This window comes from Eptatretus burgeri, chromosome 4 (genome assembly GCF_056783735.1).
Source record: "Eptatretus burgeri isolate ZD-2024b chromosome 4, Ebu_testis_v1, whole genome shotgun sequence".
In the NCBI taxonomy this organism is placed as follows: domain Eukaryota; kingdom Metazoa; phylum Chordata; class Myxini; order Myxiniformes; family Myxinidae; genus Eptatretus; species Eptatretus burgeri.
This window is the reverse complement of record NC_140964.1, coordinates 34,828,477-34,848,745: the sequence shown is the minus strand read 5'-3', so window position 1 is coordinate 34,848,745 and position 20,269 is coordinate 34,828,477. Positions and strand designations below refer to the sequence as shown.

The 20,269-nt window shown below is 42.8% G+C and overlaps 1 protein-coding gene across 2 annotated transcripts in view; it reads right to left on the bottom strand.

Annotated features, from left to right (window-relative positions):
- Window positions 1–329: 329 nt before the first annotated feature.
- LOC147027789 (uncharacterized) overlaps window positions 330–20,269 on the bottom strand; it is a 43,922-nt gene continuing 23,982 nt past the window's right edge. For both annotated transcript variants that reach the window (XM_085877366.1, XM_085877367.1), the window contains exons 8-13: window positions 20,095–20,199; window positions 10,150–10,365; window positions 8,740–8,811; window positions 6,921–7,010; window positions 4,237–5,031; window positions 330–2,291 (exon numbers count right to left, since the gene is read on the bottom strand). In XM_085877366.1, the coding sequence (XP_085733492.1) occupies window positions 2,155–2,291; window positions 4,237–5,031; window positions 6,921–7,010; window positions 8,740–8,811; window positions 10,150–10,365; window positions 20,095–20,199 (1,415 nt within the window). In that variant the 3' untranslated portion in view covers window positions 330–2,154. The remainder of the gene's footprint in view (window positions 2,292–4,236; window positions 5,032–6,920; window positions 7,011–8,739; window positions 8,812–10,149; window positions 10,366–20,094; window positions 20,200–20,269) is intronic.

The window sequence follows — 20,269 nt, the reverse complement described above, 5'->3', positions numbered from 1 at the left end:
AAACATGATGTGGGGACCTTCAATTTAAACAGTCAAGAGATGCATGATGGCTTAATAATAGCAGCAGAGTACCCACCCTATGGGAGATCTTCTTCCAAGCGTGCAACTCGTTTTTCTGACACATCCATTTATTTTGGCAGTGTATAGGCAACATACCGCTGCCTCGATTACTCAAAAAATTAAAATCAACCCTGGTTACGTACACGACGTAAAAACATCCGTACTGCTTATGTGCATATATAATGCATCGTGGTTATATAGCTCAGATAATTCCAATTACATGCACCCCCCTCACCCCCCCCCCCAACTCTTCCCAAAGGAAGAAAATGTCAAGTCGGGAATTTTTTTTATTTTTTTCAAACCTCGATGGAATCAAACAAAATTTGCACATGCACAACTCCAGGGTGTCCTCATTAATTCCTAAACGTTTCAGCTTCCTCGGTCAAATCCTCTCGGAGGAGTAGATGATACATACACACATGCATACTTTTCCTCGATGAAATTGAGAGATACCGAGTCAGCAGCCACTAATGCACAGCAACCCACGTTATAACCAAGTGCACCCAAAAAGCATCTCAATTTGAAGAAAATAAAACAAAACAAAACGTTTACCAGAATAGATGCTCCCTTTCGAGCCAATGCTCCTCGTTTTACCTTCCTCGAGGCTTAAGGTTGTTTGCCCACAGACTTACTCGTCAATGTGAATTTAAAGCTTACAGAAAAATAAATGAATGTTACAATGCAATCAATTTTGTTCATTCATTTTATTAACAAAAAAACAAAGAAACACTTTTAAAAAAGCATACATGACAAAAAAAGAAAAAGAGAAGAACACGATTTGAAACCTACACTACATACACATATATATTTATAGATAAATAACACATTCACTTCAGACTTTAAGTTTTATAACTAATAGACTGTTTTCAAAACAAAGTTTATGACATAGTCATTTACCAAACAGAGCAACACCCTGTCAAAACAGAAGGCATCATGGTGTGTTGTATTACACATGTACAACCAAACGTACAATTCATATATTCTCTGAAATTCAACAGTCTTTGCGATGCAATGGCAAGCCCCATCCCAACCCCTGCCCATCGCCATACCATCTTTGTTAGCAAAATATATTGTACACAATACAAGAAAAAGACGAGACCCATTTAACCTCAAGTTGCATAGTTAATTAAAGTTGATGAGAGAAATTCCACAGATACTCATGAAATTAAATTGGTAATAAATAAAAAAAACAAAAAAAAACTAAGCGGTTCCAGAGACTTATGGCTAAAAATCTGGAGGTGCCCTGAAGCAGAAGGTTAGGGTCAAGTAGTTTGAAGCTTGCAAGTCCCATGACCACCACTCACCGTTGAACCAACAGCATTGGCCCTCGGTCGATTCGGCCTCTGTCAAAAACTTTGGGAGATAGTTTCAAAACGAAAAGCCCTCGTCAATTGAAATAAGAATTAATTTATTTTTTTTTAAGAAGAAAGTGCTTTGTTAAAATATACTCGACTCGATATCAAAAGGGCAATCTCGAAAATAATCGAAACGAAGCATTGACATTTCGCATTCCTCCCTTCATCCCTGAAAAATAAAAAAATAAAAAAAATACCCAAGCAGAAATGGCTTAAGAAAATACTGCCCCCCTCATAGATGACAATCCAAAGCCGAAAAATGCAGTAAATTCGTTTAAAAATGAAAATAAATGATTACATTTTTAAAAGCAAGGCAAAAGGCCTGACTTCACAAAATAAATCCTCAACTTTTTTTGCCAAGCAAGGCTTTTTTTTCTCTCCTTTCTTTTCTTTTTACCAACGCAACATACAAAACAGGGTAACACGTTTATCCTCTACCACTTTAAACAAGTGTTGAAATGTTCTCAGTAATATGAGACAAAAACAAAATGCCAAGGCAAGAGACGTGGTTTGGAATTGTTAGACAATTTTATCCAAAATAAAAATAATAAAAAAATAAAATAAAAAGAAGACCTGGCCCGGTTTCCACGTTTTAAAAACTGCTTTGTCCTTTCTTTGTCCCTCGTTTGATGCGTTGCAAAGGGAGCAACAAACTGTCGTCCAGCTCTTCCACAGGCCAAGAAGCGTGCAATCCGGAAACAACGAAACTAGGCTCGGCCAAGGCCAAAGCTTTCGCGTGCTAAGAGACCCCGTTGCCAGGACCCTGATTACTAAATGGTGCCTGGCTAGAAGTTGGTACGTTGCCCATGGACCCTTCTGTTCCCTTGATCAGCCGTTCAAACTCCTGGCTCGTGAAATCCACCGGGGGGTCACCATCTAGAGCAAGAAGAAGCAGGAGATGAAATGAGACATGGATTAAGGACCACGCACAAAATACCTGATAAAACCATGCAGTTACAAAATTTTTAAAAAGCCATACAACTTTATTTGGCAAGTTGCAGCAATATTAATGTGCAGGGTGTTTCAAAATCTGGAATCATAGGAAATATTTTTGATGAAAAATTTTTTTAGAACTTTTTTGGTGCAGATGGAGAAAAAGAGAATGGCAAAAAGTAGATCAGTTTAGGGAGCAAAGTAGGAGGAAAAGAGGTAGACAGGTTAAGATGGGGAGATTTTGTGAGGAGAGGTATCAATAAGGTGGGCTGGTTGGAAAGTGCAGATAAATGGCTGACGAAAGGGGGAAGTGGAGGAGTACTGTGGTCGAGGCATGGCAGAAGCTTGGTACCGCTGCACTTCACCACTTACAAAAGGGAAGAGAAGGAGAAGGAGGATGCCTTTGAGGTGTATAGGACCTCATGGACAGACAGAATTCCCACTCCTTAGTCCAGATTTAATACCACTTGACTTTTTTTATTTGGGATACCTGAAATCATTTGTTTATACCAAATGACCACCTACTATTGAAGATCTAAAGAATGAAATCAAACGAATGTGCTAAAAACCGATGCATCAATGTTAAGGAACGTTCAAGGAAACCCATAAACAACTTGAAGGGCACTCGGAAGAACGCATACCTCCACCACGTAATGCCTGATCCACGAGAACATATTGGGCCCAATACATTTTTGAGATATCATGCTATACAGTACTATATCGTTTTTGGCCCAATCTCTCAATGGTGGAGAATCAATTTAAAAATTAAATAATTATCATATTCAGATCCGGATTTGGATCTTCACCAAAACTGAATCAATTTGTCCTTGTCACACACCCAACCTGTCCACCAAGTTTCATCCGGATCCGTCCACAACTTTTTGAGACATCATGCACACAAACAAACAAATGAAATTGCTCGTTGAGCAAGGAATTGCCGGAATAAACTTTGTCATATCTCCATGATCTCTGAAAAAACAAAAACCTGGAAATCAATTTGGTTCTTATAAGTCGATAGATAGTGCTACTGTTTAATGAGTTATAGCACTTAGTTTGGTCATGATCGTAACTTGGAAGTCAATCGGACTTGAAATGGCGTTTCTATCGCAATTTGAAAGTTTTGACCCGACCCCCCCTGACATTCGACCCCTGACCGCTAAGAAGGGTGTTGGTGTGACACCCCAATGAGACATATGGTGGGATGCAGAATTTGAAGATGCACATTTTGGATTTGGTTTGAAGTCGATACGACCATTTTAGCGGACGTGACTGCGAAAATAAGAATTTCGTTTTTTTGGTGACCTGGACCTTGACCTTTGACCGAGATTCACCAAAGATGACAAGTGTCTAAGTTGGACCATGGCCGACATCTGTACCCATTTGCGTCATGATCGCTGAAACGGTGTGGCTACTACAGGGTACACACACACACACACACACACACACACACACACACACACACACACACACACACACACACACACACACACACACACACACACACCCGACCAAAATAATTGCGGAAATCCGAAGGATTCCAGCAATTAATAAACAGACACAGGGGTGAAAACATAACCTCCATCCCCCTTCGGCGGCAGAGGCAAATGTATATCCCTATCATTCCAGACTTTTGAAACCCCCCATCCTTTATAATCAGAGGACGAGTTTCTGTCAAAAAAGCTCCCAACGTCATACAAAAGGTCCAAAAGTGAACAATGAAGTTTGTAGGAGTTTCGGCTTACACACTCCAACAAACCATATATTCAACACTCTTTGTACAATTGCTGGATCCTTGAAGCCAACACACCTATTACACTCGTTAAAATTTCAAACACAAACCACAGACCTTTCAAATGCACTTTCAGCAACAGCACACCAAATGCCTTACCCTGCGGCTCTCGCATTATTATTTCCCTCAATTCTTGACTAATGGTGGTGCTGTGGACTCTCTCTCCAATTGCAGCATTGGGCATCACGTGCTGCCCTGCTCGAGGTTCGATCACAGTCACATCTCCCGTGTATCCAAAAACAGGTGCGCAAACTTGGGGCACACTGTACGCGGAGGTACCAGAATACGGCAAGTACATCGGTGCTGCACTGGCAGGGATGGTGGCAGCCTGCACAGCTGAGCTTTGCTGGAGTGGGGATGATATATAGGTTGTCTGGCAGCCGGTGAAAAGTGGATAAGCAGAGCAGGCTGAAGGAGCAGTACAGTTCGGTGTTCCCAATGCTGTGACCATGACCCCTTCCAGATCACTGGGCAAACGACTTGTGGTTCTGCTCTTGGCAGTGTAAGGCATGGGTACATTGCCCCCATGCCTACTGCAGGGCTCCGTCTGAAAACTTGGAGCAGGTTCAAGCTTGAGGAGCTCGGTGAAGGTGCCCTCAATATTGAAAGACATGCAGGAATCATTCTGGGCCGAAGACCCAGTGCCGGTGAAGGCTCTCGGAACCTGTGGCTCTGAACTTGGTACAGGGGTTGGTTGAATCCCTGTATAGACGGAATTCATATGGCTTGCAGGTGGCCCAGGCATAGTGGAGCAATCCCCTCCAACTCCTGTTCCCATTCCAGGCACATTGTATTGGGGCATTGCGGTATGTTGGGTATGAACAGAGTGGATGTCGGGAGTGGGGTTCGACTGAAAGGTCATTCTTGGTGGCATGGGGTGTATATCAAATGTCACTGCAGCAGAAAACAAATGAAAATACAAATAATCAGAAGCACAACACAGGATGATGTGGTGTACCCAATAAAGCAACAACATACAGGAAATATTTATAGGTGAGACCTTGAGCAGTCTCGTCTGGATTCAGTTCTCGTCCCGACCACAAATGGTCATCCCCGTGCTTTTCAAGCAGGGCGTTGCATCAATCAATGAGTGTGCCGTCCTTTGGAGGGACGTTAAAGCTCAGTGTCCTCCAAGTTGGCACTCGCTTGAAGTTTAAAATCCCACTTTACCTTTCGAAAAATAAATCAGGCCATTGTGTGCTGTTACCCTGGCAAAATCTTTGCCCTAAGGCCAAAAAAAAAAAAAAATGTTGCATTGGCGTAACGGGTCACTGAAAAATAGGGTAGGTCGGTCGGGATCTTTTTATTTTTTATTTTTATTTTTTCCTAATAAATCCCTCCCAAAATCTCCCCCGGCTCGAGTACCACCCTTTTTGTCGGCGGGTTCTGTCCGAAACACTTCCGGGTTTTTGCGATCGCGATCGCAATCAACAAGATACTTGAAAACGATAGCAAAACAACAAAAATAGCAATAAAATAGGGTCGGCAAAATTTTTCGATAGCAAAAAAACAAAAAAAAAAACGTAGGGTCGGCGGAATTTTTAGGGTCGGGCGGGTTACGCCAATGCAACATTTTTTTTTTTTTTTGGCCTAACCTTCAGGGGGTACTGCATCACAGCAGCATAACAGTGTTCCATGTAATGCATCAAGAGTTCAAAATCTAATCTCTGTCAAACTTGTACTTCCTATACATGGAGATCTGAAAGATACAAGACTCAAGACCCACTATTTTATACATGGTCTAGGCTCATGAAAGAGCTCAGACAAAGAACATCAACTCAAACTGGTGAATGAATACAGACAGTGATGTTTCAAATCAAAGTGGAATTAAGAGATCAAAATATTCTCAGGCCCATTGGAAAACGCTGTCTTCTCCATTTCGGTTGCAGGTTAAAACAAAAAGCGTAAAAATGATGGTATTAGACGGAACACAATAGAGCGGGACGCCGCTCGATCATGCATCTTTGTTTCAATGTATTGAGAAAAGATTTTAAACATATAAATAAAATAAAAAGCTATAAACATTTTGGAAAAAACAGCACAAAATATTTTTTTGTTCCCCCCACCCACCCCCCCCCCTCTCCCATTTCACCTGTGTAAGTGACATGCACAGGTGACCTGAACAGTGCTCTCATCAAACCTCACCGACTTATTTGTGAATCAGCACCAAATCTTTCACATTTTCAACGACTATCAAATACCGCCCCCCCCCCATCCGGGAACAAATTCTGATGTAAGAAAGATCTTCCACAATGCCATGTGGGGATCTCTCACTCTTCTTATTTAAAAAAAAAAATCAAACTGGTTTTAACCCCTTTCCCCCCTCATAATAATCAGCATCACGTTAAAAAGGACTTCAAAGTGTAGTCACACCCTCAGGGGGCAAGGGCCAAATTTAATTGTGTCCATGGCTGGTTAACATGTAACCCTTCCCCAGCACATGTGCAAAACTTGCTGGAAACTGTACAAGTGGATACTCCAACCATTATGCTCCCTTTTTTTGAGTGATCCTCTAAGACAGATTTGGATAAGGCGAATGGCACTTTCATACAACATTCTTGTAAATTGAAAGGTACGACACCACTCCATCATGCAGATGTGTTCCTTGCTCGACACTCAGCATTTAAAGGATACCCCCCCACCCCAAAAAACCCACACCAAAATAATGTTTAATTTCCAGAATATTGTAGTGCAACTCCAATGTCCCTCCCCCTCCATTAACTCAGACGCAATAATTAAAATTCCTAAAACTCGGTAAATCTCCAGTGGAATTCTTTTCTCACCTGTTGGTTTGGCTGGATTCATCGGGGAATGACTTGGTATGGCCGGGTTATCCATTGGCCGTCTGACAGGTAGCTTTCTGCATAAAGGACCTGCAAAGAAAAGGAAGGAAAACAGATAATCGACCACATTGTTACAATTTCAAGTAAAGCGGAGAATTAAAATCAATCCCAAATCCCGTAGCATGCAAACAATCGCATAATTACACAATGTTGTAAACAGCAGAACAAATTCTCAGAAGCATGGGTGTGCGAGTTGTATACACCACCGTTGAGTCAAGGTCCGTTCTTGAAACACGTTTTCTCAAATACCCCCACCCATGACTTCATCTCAGCCACGGCTACAAGATGAAAATGACTCCCCCCCCCCATAAATACCTGTGACAAGCAGCACAGGCCATTCATCCGGCTGCATCATAACCGAATACAGGCAGCAAGAGCACTCCAAAATTCATTATTCACACATTGTGTACAGCTTTAAGGGCCTTTCCACAATTGGTGTGCTGCAATATAAATACTAGAATGGTACTTGATAGAGCGCATACCTCCGCCACGCAATACCCGATCCATGAGAACATATCGGGCCCAATACGTTTTTGAAATATCATGCTATACAGTACTATATCGCTTGTGGCCCGATCTCTCAATGGTGAAGAATCACTTTAGAAATTAAATAATTCGCATATTCAGATCCGGATTTGGATCTTCACCAAAATCTAATCAGTTCGTCCTTGCAACACACTCAACCAGTCCACAAATTTTCGTCCAAATCCATTCACAATTTTTTTTGAGATATCCTGCACAGAGACAGACAAACAAACAGACAGAAAGAGGTGAAAACATAACCTCCTTCACCTTCAGTGGCGGAGGTAATTAGCATTTCAAATCCATCACTGCACCCCATTTAGGAGTATTTAAATTGTTGGGACAGGAATCAGACCACCAAGGCTTCGGAAGGGCCATCTACACTGAAAACCCATCTTTCTACGATGCACATGGAATGACTTGTGATGAAGATCAACACAGCCGAATGAACCGACCCAAATAAAGGAAATCAGAATTCAGGAAGAGGCTGTCTACATATTACGTGGTACATGCAACAGAAGGGAGGGAAGGTTGTAAGAAGAGGAAATATTGGACAGACTGGTGTGAATATATGCCTGGTGTTGGCTTTAAAGGTTAGGGTGGTGGGCTTGGGATCCTGTGATCCTGAGTTTGAATTCCACTCGGCTGTTGAATTAATACCAGGTGGAATTGACTCTGCCTGTCATCTTTCTGAGGTCATCAAAAAGAATGCCCACATGCTGGCATACTGTGGCGACCCGTCCAGGATTGTACCCAATAGCCAAGGAGACTGCTTAGGCAGCACCAATGCTCTGCACAGAGTATGGTCCCAATGGATGGATGGATGGATGGAAGGATGGATGGAGCGAATATCACCATTTCTGTGTATACAAAATATTCTGATGGACTTCGATGCAGCTTTCACAGCCGATGTAATAACCAATGTTTAAGCTGTAATCCTCCAGAAGTTTCATGTTTCAAAAACTTTGAGCTACCACTCCCCCCCCCCCCGGAGTGATGGACTTCCCAGAAATTGTACAATTGTATGTAACGAAACAGAAACCACATGTCCAGCTCAAACCCAATGGCTCATTAAACAGCGATGGCATGGATCATCCACATCTGTGAAACATTTTGGCATGACACTTATGAAAGGAAAAAAAAAAAAAGACGAAAGAAAACTCAAGGCTCAAGTTTGATGCATCCCAAGCAAAAGTAAACAAATAAATAATGTACTATGGAGATCAACTCTACATACCAGGCATATCTTCAAGCCTCTTGGTGAAATCAATCATCTTCCGTTGGCGCTTTATGCCAATTCCAAATGGATCTATAGGCATACATGAAAAAAAAAAAGAGTATCCACCACAATTCCATGGTGTACATTCGTACATGACACCAAGGAAAAATAAATAAATTCATTAATATTACAAAATGTCAAACACATTGTGAGTAAAATGGGCCAAAAAGCCAGAAAAAAAAGAATCTTTTTTTTTTCATACGCAGCATAAAGCTGTGGAGTAACATCATTGGCCGAGGGCCGATTCAATGCCCTCCGTAGGTTAGGGCAGGATTTTGTAATTTCTTCAGGGTGCTGGCAATAGCTCGCCTACTGTTTGCAAAGGACACCTTGGGATCTTTAACATCCACCAACTAATGTCGGCAGACGGAACGCCCGGTATAACGTCCATCTGAGCGACGGCACACACCATAATAAATCACCCTGCCTGTGAAACACCGGGATGACAGCTTTTAATGAAGCCTGGATTCAAACCCAGGGTGGACAACTTCGAGGTGACTGTGTGTACCTCCAGGCCATCCTGCCAGCCCCAATAAAAGAACAAGAAATAAAGAACGTTTAAGGACCGTAGTAAAGGGGTGAATTTTTACAGCAGCTGATTGGAAAATAATTACAGGGGTGGAAAATAACGGTCAGAGCCGCTCTCGAAATATGGCTCCCCACTCTGGGCTGGCTCCGTTGCTTATAATCCGAGCTTGCGTACCTCCAAACGCTTTCCACTTATTCCAAGCTACTTGTACCCTAATCCATCTGCTCCTCGACTAACATCAAAGATGTACCTTAAAGGATAAACAACTCAGACGTAGAGGTATTCCCGAGTCTTCCACTTCCCTCCAAGAGTTCAATTTTGATGTCCATCACCTCTTGGACTCTCCCATTTTTACATCCACGGGTACAATACCCCCCTTTCATCTGCAACTTCTCACTCATGCTATTATGAACCTCAATACACAAACTTAAAAAAATTAAATGTGATTTAAAAAATAATCATTGAAAATAATAATAATTCATTAAACAGGTGTAATGTTTTAGCAGCAACTGTCATCAAATTTATAAAGCTAGTCACATTTTAAATCGTAACCACCAGTTTTGTTTCCATTTGTAGATGCATTATCTCACTCCCCACTCAGATGCAAATTAACTTATCCAGCTGTTGAATCATTTGCCACAAACACTCAAACCTAAGCCAAAATTAGTCTGTTATGATGCAATCATTTTGTTCCACTGCAGCATTTGAAACTTGAAAGGAAAATTTCCCCATTTTCAATTCAATTGAAGAGGTGGAGAAGGGGAAGGGAAAAATAATGTTACAATTACTTTGGAGAACAACAACAATAACTTGTACAAAAGGGTAGTGCGACGGTTCACCTCGATCTCTGGGCAGGTAACGGAAGTCAACCGACTCGCTAACCTCCCCATCAGAAGGACGTCGCAGCTGCATGCGTACTGTCATTTCATTATAAATGTTCTGGTCATGGAACGGCGGTGTGCAGAACACAATGGCCACCTGACGATGTACGTCTGTCTGGGAGAACGAACCCTTCGCTTCCCAATTGTCTATGGAGAAGCGCACCTCAATGTCATCTGCACACATGTGGAAAAATGTGAGGCACCTCAGTACTTGAGTATTTCACAAAAAAAATAAAAAAATAAAAAAGACATGATGATAAACGAGATTACAACAAAGCAGTAAATGACGAAACATTATTCAGATCCTGCCCACCAGTGAAGGAAACAAAGCACTGTGTGTTCACCACCAAAACAGTGGCCTAGCTAGGTATGAAATTGTGGAAAGCTACAAGATAAGTACCGGTGTACTGGTCGACCGACAGACAGACACACACACACACACACACACACACACACACACACACACACACACACACACACACACACACACACACACACGCACACGCACGCACACACGCACACACACACACACACACACACACACACACACACACACACACACACACACACACACACACACACACACACACACACACACACACACACACACACACACACACACACACACACACACAATTATACTACTTGTAGCCTTGTGCTGCACACGGAGAAGGAAGAGCATCCTTCAATGGCTATTAGTATGGCGATCAAGTTTTGCTCCATCTTCTTTGTAGAGACTATGCTTAAGTGCCATGTGCCAATGCAGGGACAACACACCAACACACACTCTCCTTTGCAGACACTCGGGCAACTTGCTTTTCATTACATTTCTGAATTTTTCAAATGCTGCCCCTCCAGCTCACGTACAGCTATTCACTATTTCAGTCGTTTGTATACTTGTACAATACATTGAAAATAAAAAAGTGAAGTTTCTTGAACTATTTAGTTCTCACTGAGAACTTATAAGTTTCTTATATAAAATAATTATTAGAGAACTTATATAATAAATTAATGAGTGCCAATGCAATGCCAACTGGTGTCCATTATAATGAAAAAGTGATGTTCTGATAGGGATAATTACTTTACTGTGGAGTATGACACAAGACCTCAATGTTGAGACCTCAATGTTAAGACCGCATAGTGACTTCAGGATGATCAACTCTCCTGAAAATATATGGTCTGCATATGAATGGGACTGACGTTTGTTGGAGATCGGGTGGGAGTGCTTAGTCACGCTCCACACATTTTGACCTGCATCTCCACCTGATGGCACTTGCCTTACAGTTTTTTTTTGCTTTGCATTGGCGGGAACAATTGTCTGGGTGGCAGACAGGCTTTTGTTCTTTGCAGATTAGGTTTGACTGTGTGAGACAATCTGCGGCTAACGCTCACCACTACAGCTAGAGGGTGCTAATAACATTTTAATATTTTTTTCTTTCACAAATGTATATCTTCTTCTTTCGGCTGCTCCCGTTAGGGGTCGCCACAGCGGATCATCCGTATGATCCGCAGTGATTTGGCACATGTTTTACGCCGGATGCCCTTCCTGACGCAACCCTGGTCGCCTCTTACGACACAGGGATATTCTTTCACAAATGTATATATACATGAATAAAAATAAATATATATATATATATATATATATATATATATATATATATATATATATATATATATATATATATATTAAAACACACACACACGCACGCACGATGGGCAGGAGATGCAGGAAGGACTGAGGGAGTGGAAAAGGGCATTTGAGAAAAATAATGGGCTTAAGATTAGTATGGAGAAGATTGAGCTGATGTGGGTCAGGCAGCAGAGAAAAGAAATGAATATTAGGTTAGAGGGGGAAAGAGATCAGGCAGGGAAATAGGTTTGAGTACCTGGGGGGAACGGTGACCAGGGCTGGTAAGCCAGAGGCAGAGGTGTGGAGGAGGATTCAAGTGGGTGTGAATGTGTGTAGGAGGGTGGAGGGATTAATGGCAGACAAAGATAAAGAAAATTGAAAGGGAAGGTTTTGATGTCGTGTGTAATGCCGGCCTACCTTTACGGCCTGGAGATGATGGTACTGACAGAGACAACAACAGAGGCTGCACGTTTGCAAGAACAACTGGGTCAGGAGGATTGTGGGAGTGAAGAGGGTTATTAAGAGGATGGATGAACTGAGGGAGGAGATTGGTGTGCAGATGAGCTTGATGGGGAGATTTGTGAAATGCCAGCTGAGATGAGCTGGACACTTAGTGCAGATGGGGGAGAGAGAATGGCAAAGAGAGCAGATAGGTTGAAGGAGAAAGGTAGGAGGAAAAGAGGTAGACTGCGGTTGAGATGGGAGGATTATGTGAGCAGGGATATCAGGAAGGTGGGTGTGGTTGGAGAGTGGACAGAGCTGTATGAGGACAGAGGGAAGTGGAGTATCGTGGTCATGGCAGGGCAGAAGATTGGTGCCACTGGACCTCACCCCTTATAAAGGGAAGACGAGGAGAAGAAGAAGGCTTTACAGAGGAAAGGTGCTGCTAAAGCAGTTTCTTGGTTGGTTTGCTATTCTTGCTTGGCTGGTTGGTTTGCGATTACCTTCCTAGCGTTATTTGTACATGTGCTATCCTTTTAAATGCTGAGTGCCAAGGAAGGAAGCAGCATGTACCATTAAAGTCTTTGTTAAGACTTGGTCGGAGTTTGTTCGTTCTACACCATGGGATCGGCGCGTTGAAAGTTAGTCCTGTTGAGTGATCAGCGCAGTCTGGGCATGTGCTGAGGGTTCATCTTGTTGGGCTCGTCTTGGCGGTCGCCATCTTGGTCGTCGTTCTCTTCCTCCTCCGCGGATCGAGCCGCTCGAAGGCCGCACGAGGCGGGCAGGTCCGAGACAGGCCCTGGCTTTCAGCTCGCCTGTCCCTCCGAGCTGAAAGCCCTATAATAGGCAACAGCCACCATTTCTTTATGTGTGTGTGCGTGCGTGTGTGGCGCCAGTCTGGTAAAGTAGAATTGTTGTTAAGTGCCTGTATATACTTGCATTCCGAATAGAACTCGGCTGTAGGCTTTTTGCTCATGCCCTGCCCCCATCCCCCCATTGACTGCTTACGTGCCGAGTGGAAATAAATGTCCCCATTGTTGAATGTCACCTGCTCATTGCGTCCCTTCCTACATTGACTGCCATGGAACATTCGGGATATTAGCTGGCTGATTACAAAGCCGATAAAATAATCTGGTCCGACAGGACTTGGCGATATATAACCGCTCGGCATTCGCATACGGAAAGTGGCTCGTTTTCGTGCAGGTCCCGTTGAGGTATAAACTCCCGGTATCTCTGTCTGCGCGAATAATTAGGTACATTGACAATTCGGCGATGGACTCTGTAGCGCGTGGACAGAGGGATTGGCTGGTTTATGGTGTGTTAAAAACACCCGTAGCTGGGTTTCGGCGTTGATCCGGAAGTGTCGACTGGATTGCGCGTTCGGTGGGCACGCACGGCCGCAATTGGGCTAAGGTGGTCGTCCGCATGCCGAACGGGTGGAAATCTACAACAATATATTTACTCTCCTTTAAGAGAAGCATTATGTCGTGCACAAATGGCTTGAACCCCAATTGCCACAAATCTTGGATCATATTGCCTACTGATCCAACGATCTTTGAAAGTTCATGATGTGAATCAAACTTTAAGATAGTGCTCCACCCGAACTTGGTGAGTTGCACTTCCAAGCCAAGCAAGGTTTTCCGTCAACTCGGAAAATAACTCTGATATTTTCCTGTCACATGAGATGAAATATGTAATTGCAGTATTTTGCAAGTGCGTGCGGTAAAATTGTGCATCATTATATGAATCGGATGTGCTTTGAAAGATCGTGTTGCTTCTGTGTGAGTTTTTAATACAAAATGTTAATGTAAACGGGCACTGTAACTGTTACCCGTCCAGCTAGCTATGCTATCTCAATTTCGTTACTTATTTATTTATTTAAAACATGGTCTAGGCTTGTAGAAGAGTAATTACACAGAACAAATCAGACCACAATATAACAAAGGGAACAGCATGAGAAAGGGGAAACACCAACAGCAGGGCAGAGGGAGAAAGTAGACGGAGACAGACAAACAAAGGATGCAGGCAACGATGAGAGGTAGGGGAGAACACAGGCGGTGGACAATATGGATACAGAGGCAAAATTGTGCTTGACCAGTTTGTGATTTTGTCGAGGCCCGAGGAGAGAGAAGAGGCTGCTGCCTGTCTGTCAGGAGGATGAGAGATGTCACGGCAGAGAGTGGAGTCATCAGCAAAGAAATAGAGGATTTTCCAGAGTGAGTGAGATCAATGATGAAGGTTAGGAATAATATGGAGCTTTATAACACTGCCTTGGGGTACTCCAGCCTTGACAGGGAGAGGAGATAAAAGGGTTCTGTTGAGAGCCACACGTTGTCTATGAGTGGAGGAAGTCAGGAATCCAAGAGTGGAGTTGGCCTTGGATTCCATAGGCAGACAGTTTGCAAAGCAAGGCAGGATGCCAGACTATCAAAAGCTCGAAATATGTCCAGAGATGGCCCTGATCTTATGTCTGATATTGAGGACCTCCACCATTGTTGGGAGAGTCAAAGCAGCATGTCCAAGGTAGAGTAACCAGGTCTATATCTGAATTGATGATCTGAGATGAGGCTGCTGGAGAAAAGGAATGATTTTATGTCAACTGCAATGATGGATTCCATGACACTGCTGATGATTCGAAGTACAGTAACCTAATTGGGCTGAAATTAAGGGGATCCGTTTTTGTTCCTTTTTATGCAATTCTGTGACATTGGCCGATTTCCAATTTCCCAGGTGGATATAGGAGACCAGTCCTGAAGTGTAAATAAATAAGAATAATTTTAAAACGCGAATACACGAAGCACAAATGGAGAAGCAGGTCATAATTTATGATCCGTGAATACGCAGGTTCTGCGAATAATGGTGTCCGACAGTAGTGAAGTTTATCATCACCCCATCAAAGCAGAAAACAAATAAACAAACAACAAAAAAACGCGATACAGTCGACCAGGTCGATCAATTACCAAGCAGCTTGTTAGCGCTTGCCAAGCCAGCAGTTTCTTATCAATGCTTTTGAAAGGAGTGCTTGCTTGAATGCTTAAAGGGGAACCCAAACAATGTTTTTTTTTCTGAAAACCATTGAAAATCATTAGTTACGGTCTAAATGTGAAGGTCACATCTTGAAGCCACCTTAATCCAAATGGCGGCTTTACATAGAGAATCAGTGCAGGTCGAGCTCAGGTTCCGATCCTGATTCCACAATCATTAGCAATTATGAAGATTCTCAGTATGTTGAAACTGATCAGTGGGATTTTGAATAAACTATTAGGAACTGAATTAGTGATGGGAACACTTTCAGGGGAATTGTGGAGCTGTATCGTTTTGAGCCCTGTGCGAGAGATTCAGAGGAAGGCAGAGGAAATGTTCGTGAAGATGAAAACGCTGGTTACATGTTCACTACAGATTGGTGGGTTTTGTTTTTCTGTTTAAATGACGGTTTATAAGGGAGGGATTTTGTCTTAATTGATAAATCGGTTTATACATTAGTCGAGCAGGAATACCAATCATCGCCCAACAGCCGACACGGCCCAGGTGCACTCAGACACCGTGGACAAAATGGGTGACAAATGCTTTGTCCCACCATCACAGGCTGACTTGGTGTCTTGTATGTTACGGGATTGTCTCACTTTCATGTCCGTGAGGTGTCGATGTCCCGCCCCAGTGGAGGGAGAAGTGTTGCTCGGGAGGGGGTGGGGGTGGGGGTGGGATGGTGTTGGGTATTGTTGATGGGGAGGGGGGGTGGTAGAGAGGGGGTGGGATGGTGGGGGCAGAGCTGTGGGATGGTGGTGGGTATTATGGGGGTGATGTTTGATGGGGGATTGTGTAGGGGGTAGGAGGTTGGAAGGGGACCCTGAAAGTTTTAATGTCTTCAGAAAAATCCTCTCAGAGGAGTAGATGATGATACATACAGTATTTTCTCTCCACTGTAAAAAGACAATGGTCCATTTGATTTGCAGATGTTTGTGTTGGTAAGAGAATTATTTTCAGGTGCTCTTGTGGTAACTGCTGGGCAATGGCAACAGGCGTTTGATTCACCGCTCAAACCGCCCGTATGCATGTACTGGTGGCTGGGTAGAGACGGTCTTACAGTTTTGAGCGACGGCTGTTTCTTCTGCTAAATCGTGGGGATGGCATCCTCTCTCAATCGTGGCAGATAACCACAAGATCTAGCCATATCTGTTGTTTCATAACAGTCCTCTGTAAAATGGCTCGAGCACAAAAGTGAACATTTTGTGTAAATTTGAACATTTTGTACCACACAGGTATTTTGGACAAACCTCATCCAATTTCTGGCAAACATAGGGCCTTTCGGTCATTGGTGTAGCATGAAACCATCTCGGTTTGTATTACTACAACCACCAAAGGCGCATTAACTCGGCATACTTGTGGAAATCGAAAATTATTCGCCGTTTTGAGTTAGATCGTACCGCAATGAAACTGGGAGAGAGTACGGATACAACGGTCAACTTCCTGATGCGGCGTCACAGCTAATCTGAAGAAGAATAAGAAGATTGACTTTAATTTCAAAATTACCAACTTTATAATTTGGAAATCGAGAAAAGACATCATATTTATATTGTAGTGTACTAAGGAGTAGATTAGCGTCGAGGTGGTCTGAGCGTTTGGGTTCCCCTATAAGCCGCTCGGCAAGCGCTCTACAAGAAAATTGGTAACTGAACACAACCCTGGCCTGAGCGGTGAAAATGAAGCTTTTCTCTCGACGCCCTTGTCACATCCTCACGGTTCAAGAGCCGCGTCCATCCGTCGTAAATCCACACCATCTGAGGTGCCAGAAAAATCTCTTGGCTTCTCAAAATGTCAAGCATTCAATTCCTTGCTTTTGCAAACCCTTCTGTGACATTTCCCAAGTCAATGTTCAACGTACCAAAAAACAGGAACAAATCCATGTCCTAATCGTCGCCGTGATGCATCCGGCTCTCAATGCCCAACAACCAATCACAGGATGCCAAATCTTTGGTGGAACATGCAAGTGAAAATTCAGGGAGGAGAAGTAGTAGTTTACCTTGCATAGCATCATGGCTTATGTTACCCTATCGAGCAGTTCTGGTGGGAAGAGGAAAATGATTGTGCGAACAATCAACCAAAAGATTGACATATATATATATATATATATATATATATATATATATATATATATATATATATATATATATATATATATATATATATATATATATATATATATATATCTTCTCCTTCTTCTTTCGGCTGCTCCCGTTAGGGGTCGCCACAGCGGATTATCCGTAATGATCCGCATAGTGATTTGGCACATATTTTACGCCGGATGCCCTTCCTGACGCAACCCTGGTCGCCTCTTACGACACAGGGATATGGTACACCTATTTTAACCGGGGTATACACCGGCCCAGTACACTGGTACTCACTTCGCCGACCTCAGAAGGATGACAGGCTGAGTCAACCCCCTGGTGTATTAATTCAGTGGCCCAACGGGGCTTGAACTCAGGACCTTTTGGATCCCAAGCCGCTGCCCTAACCACTGCGCCAACACCAGGATATATATATATATATATATATATATATATATATATATATATATATATATATATATATATATATATATATATATATATATATATATATATATATATATATATATATATATGAGACTGGAGAAGGGAGACGATAGAAATACGTTGAAGCGCGAGTACAACGTTGGATCGTCAACCATCTCTGACACCAAGGCCCAGGAGGACAAGTAACTGGAATTTTACATCAAGTCAGAGATAGACAAAGCTGCTGACAAACAACGTACTCCACACATGCCAAAGATGGAGCAGCTAGATAAAGTTCTGTATGAATGGTTTGCTCAAGTGTTCAGAGAGAGAGCGCCAATCTGATGATCGATGTTAATTGAGAAAGCAAAGTATTTTTATGATCACATGAGAGTCAGCGGAGTCCAACTCTACCAAGGGCATGGAGAAAGGTTTTGCCAAGCATTATATTCGTGGAAGGCTCGTCAGATGAGGGAGATTTTATCAGTTTCAATATCCCAAAGGAAGACATCTAATTGCAAATAAATTTCCAGTATGGTGAGGCAGGCAAGTGACAATAACCGAAATTGAAGAGCGGCGTGAAGTGGACCGACATGTTGAAGTGACCCGTGTTTTGACCGACTCCAAAATAATCGACAGTGTTGTTAGTCCACAGAAGGAAGTTGAACAAGACGACTTTTCAACTGAACATATCACTTGGTCCCATGCTGGTAACGGTCTTGACATGCTTGTGAACTTTGCTGAAAAGGCAGAAAGCTTACAGCACCCAGGAAGTGGTGCAGCTGCACCTCATACAAGAACATTTCATGAGGAAGAGGTAAGAAACAATGCAGCAGTCCAACATAAGGAAACTGTTCAAGAAAGCCTCTGGAGTTCGACAAGATGATGAGCCCGATGAGTCTGAGAAAGTTGACACTAGAATTTAGATCGTCCATCAACTTCAAAAGACGAGTTAACATTTTAGAATACAGGTACGTTATTGTTTTGCACAATTCATTGGTAATTACCTTTATACTCCACTGTAATAATGTTATTATTCAGTCTATTTTTTTTTTTTCACAGGCAAAGTTTAATAAGTTGCTCTTTTGTACCATTCTATGTAACATTTTGATAACAGGCATATTTGATTAATCGGCTGGGGAAAAGTCCCTTGGGTGTCGGATAACACAGCTTTGACCGCATTCTGTACTCCTGTGTCCTTATAAAGGGTCCCTGCTTTGGTAGAACAACAAATACTATCGTTCGAACTACTGCATGAATAAATCATGGGCACTTCTTCTTCAAACCCTTTTAAAACAGGCAAGTTTACGATTGAACAAACAATTTTTTTGTTCCAAGTAAATAGATTATTATCTTTCCAACGGTACCTTTGTAGAATTCTACAACAGCAGAAACCCTTTAGAGTTTAGAATGAAGTGCGACGGAAAAAAAAAAAACTCAGCTCCTTTTATCCCTAGCTGAGAGGAATGGAAATGAACTTTGCACGATCAAGTAAGTAATTCAACACGGTCATTTCCTGCGTAGGATATCTTTGTATTGTAATGCGAGCGGTGCTGTAACCAGCTGTACATGTCAAAGCAGCTTAGATTGAGGGCATGCGACTTACATAGGCTTGAAACAATGCAAACATCCGAGTTTCGAGCCCATCCAGGACCCAGCAATCTTTTTGCCCAAATTACCAAGCCGGCTCCTCCTCCAACTCCACGGATTTTCAACGTCTAACATGTCCCAAAACCACCGCTGGGAAAAGCTCACTCAACCAGGCAGTGCAGGGTATCTCTCCCACTCCCACCCACCCCCCCCCCCCACACCCGGGTAGCCCCTGTTTTTACTGTCTATATATAAAGCATAATTACACAACAATGGTAGGACAAAGCTTACGAAACAAATAAAAAGTGTACATACCATAAATTATTATTTAATGCAAGCCACAAAAGCATTCCCTGCATCTGTTATCCAAACCCCTCCCTCCAGTCCTTCATGAGTGCCACCCATTGCCACCTTATGCTTTATCTTATACCCACCATTGCCCTCTTCTACCCTTGCTAACCCTCCCCCCCCCACCCCACCACCACCCTCCTCCTCCAGCTGTTTTCCTTCCTGCAACTCAATCAACTCATGCAATTTCTTGGTCTCTCTCATGTACCTTTAATCATCTGCATACTTGGAAAAAAAATAAAAAGCAACATTCACATACATCGCTGGATTAGTAGAGGGTAGTCTAATAATGTAGCCATTTGCCTACAAGGACCGAACAGTTGAATAAATGAGCAGAGTGTGCAAAGAAAGAAAAGCATTCACCTCTCTGAACCTTATCACAGAGCAGGAACACTTCGTCCCCACCCTGCACGCTGCCCACGCTCCGACTAACGCGGCATATCTTCAACTCGGAGGTACTCGTGGCACCTGAGAGAGAGAAACAGCAGTCTGCTACACCATCCACCTTCCTTAAAATAATGCCACTATCACACACCAC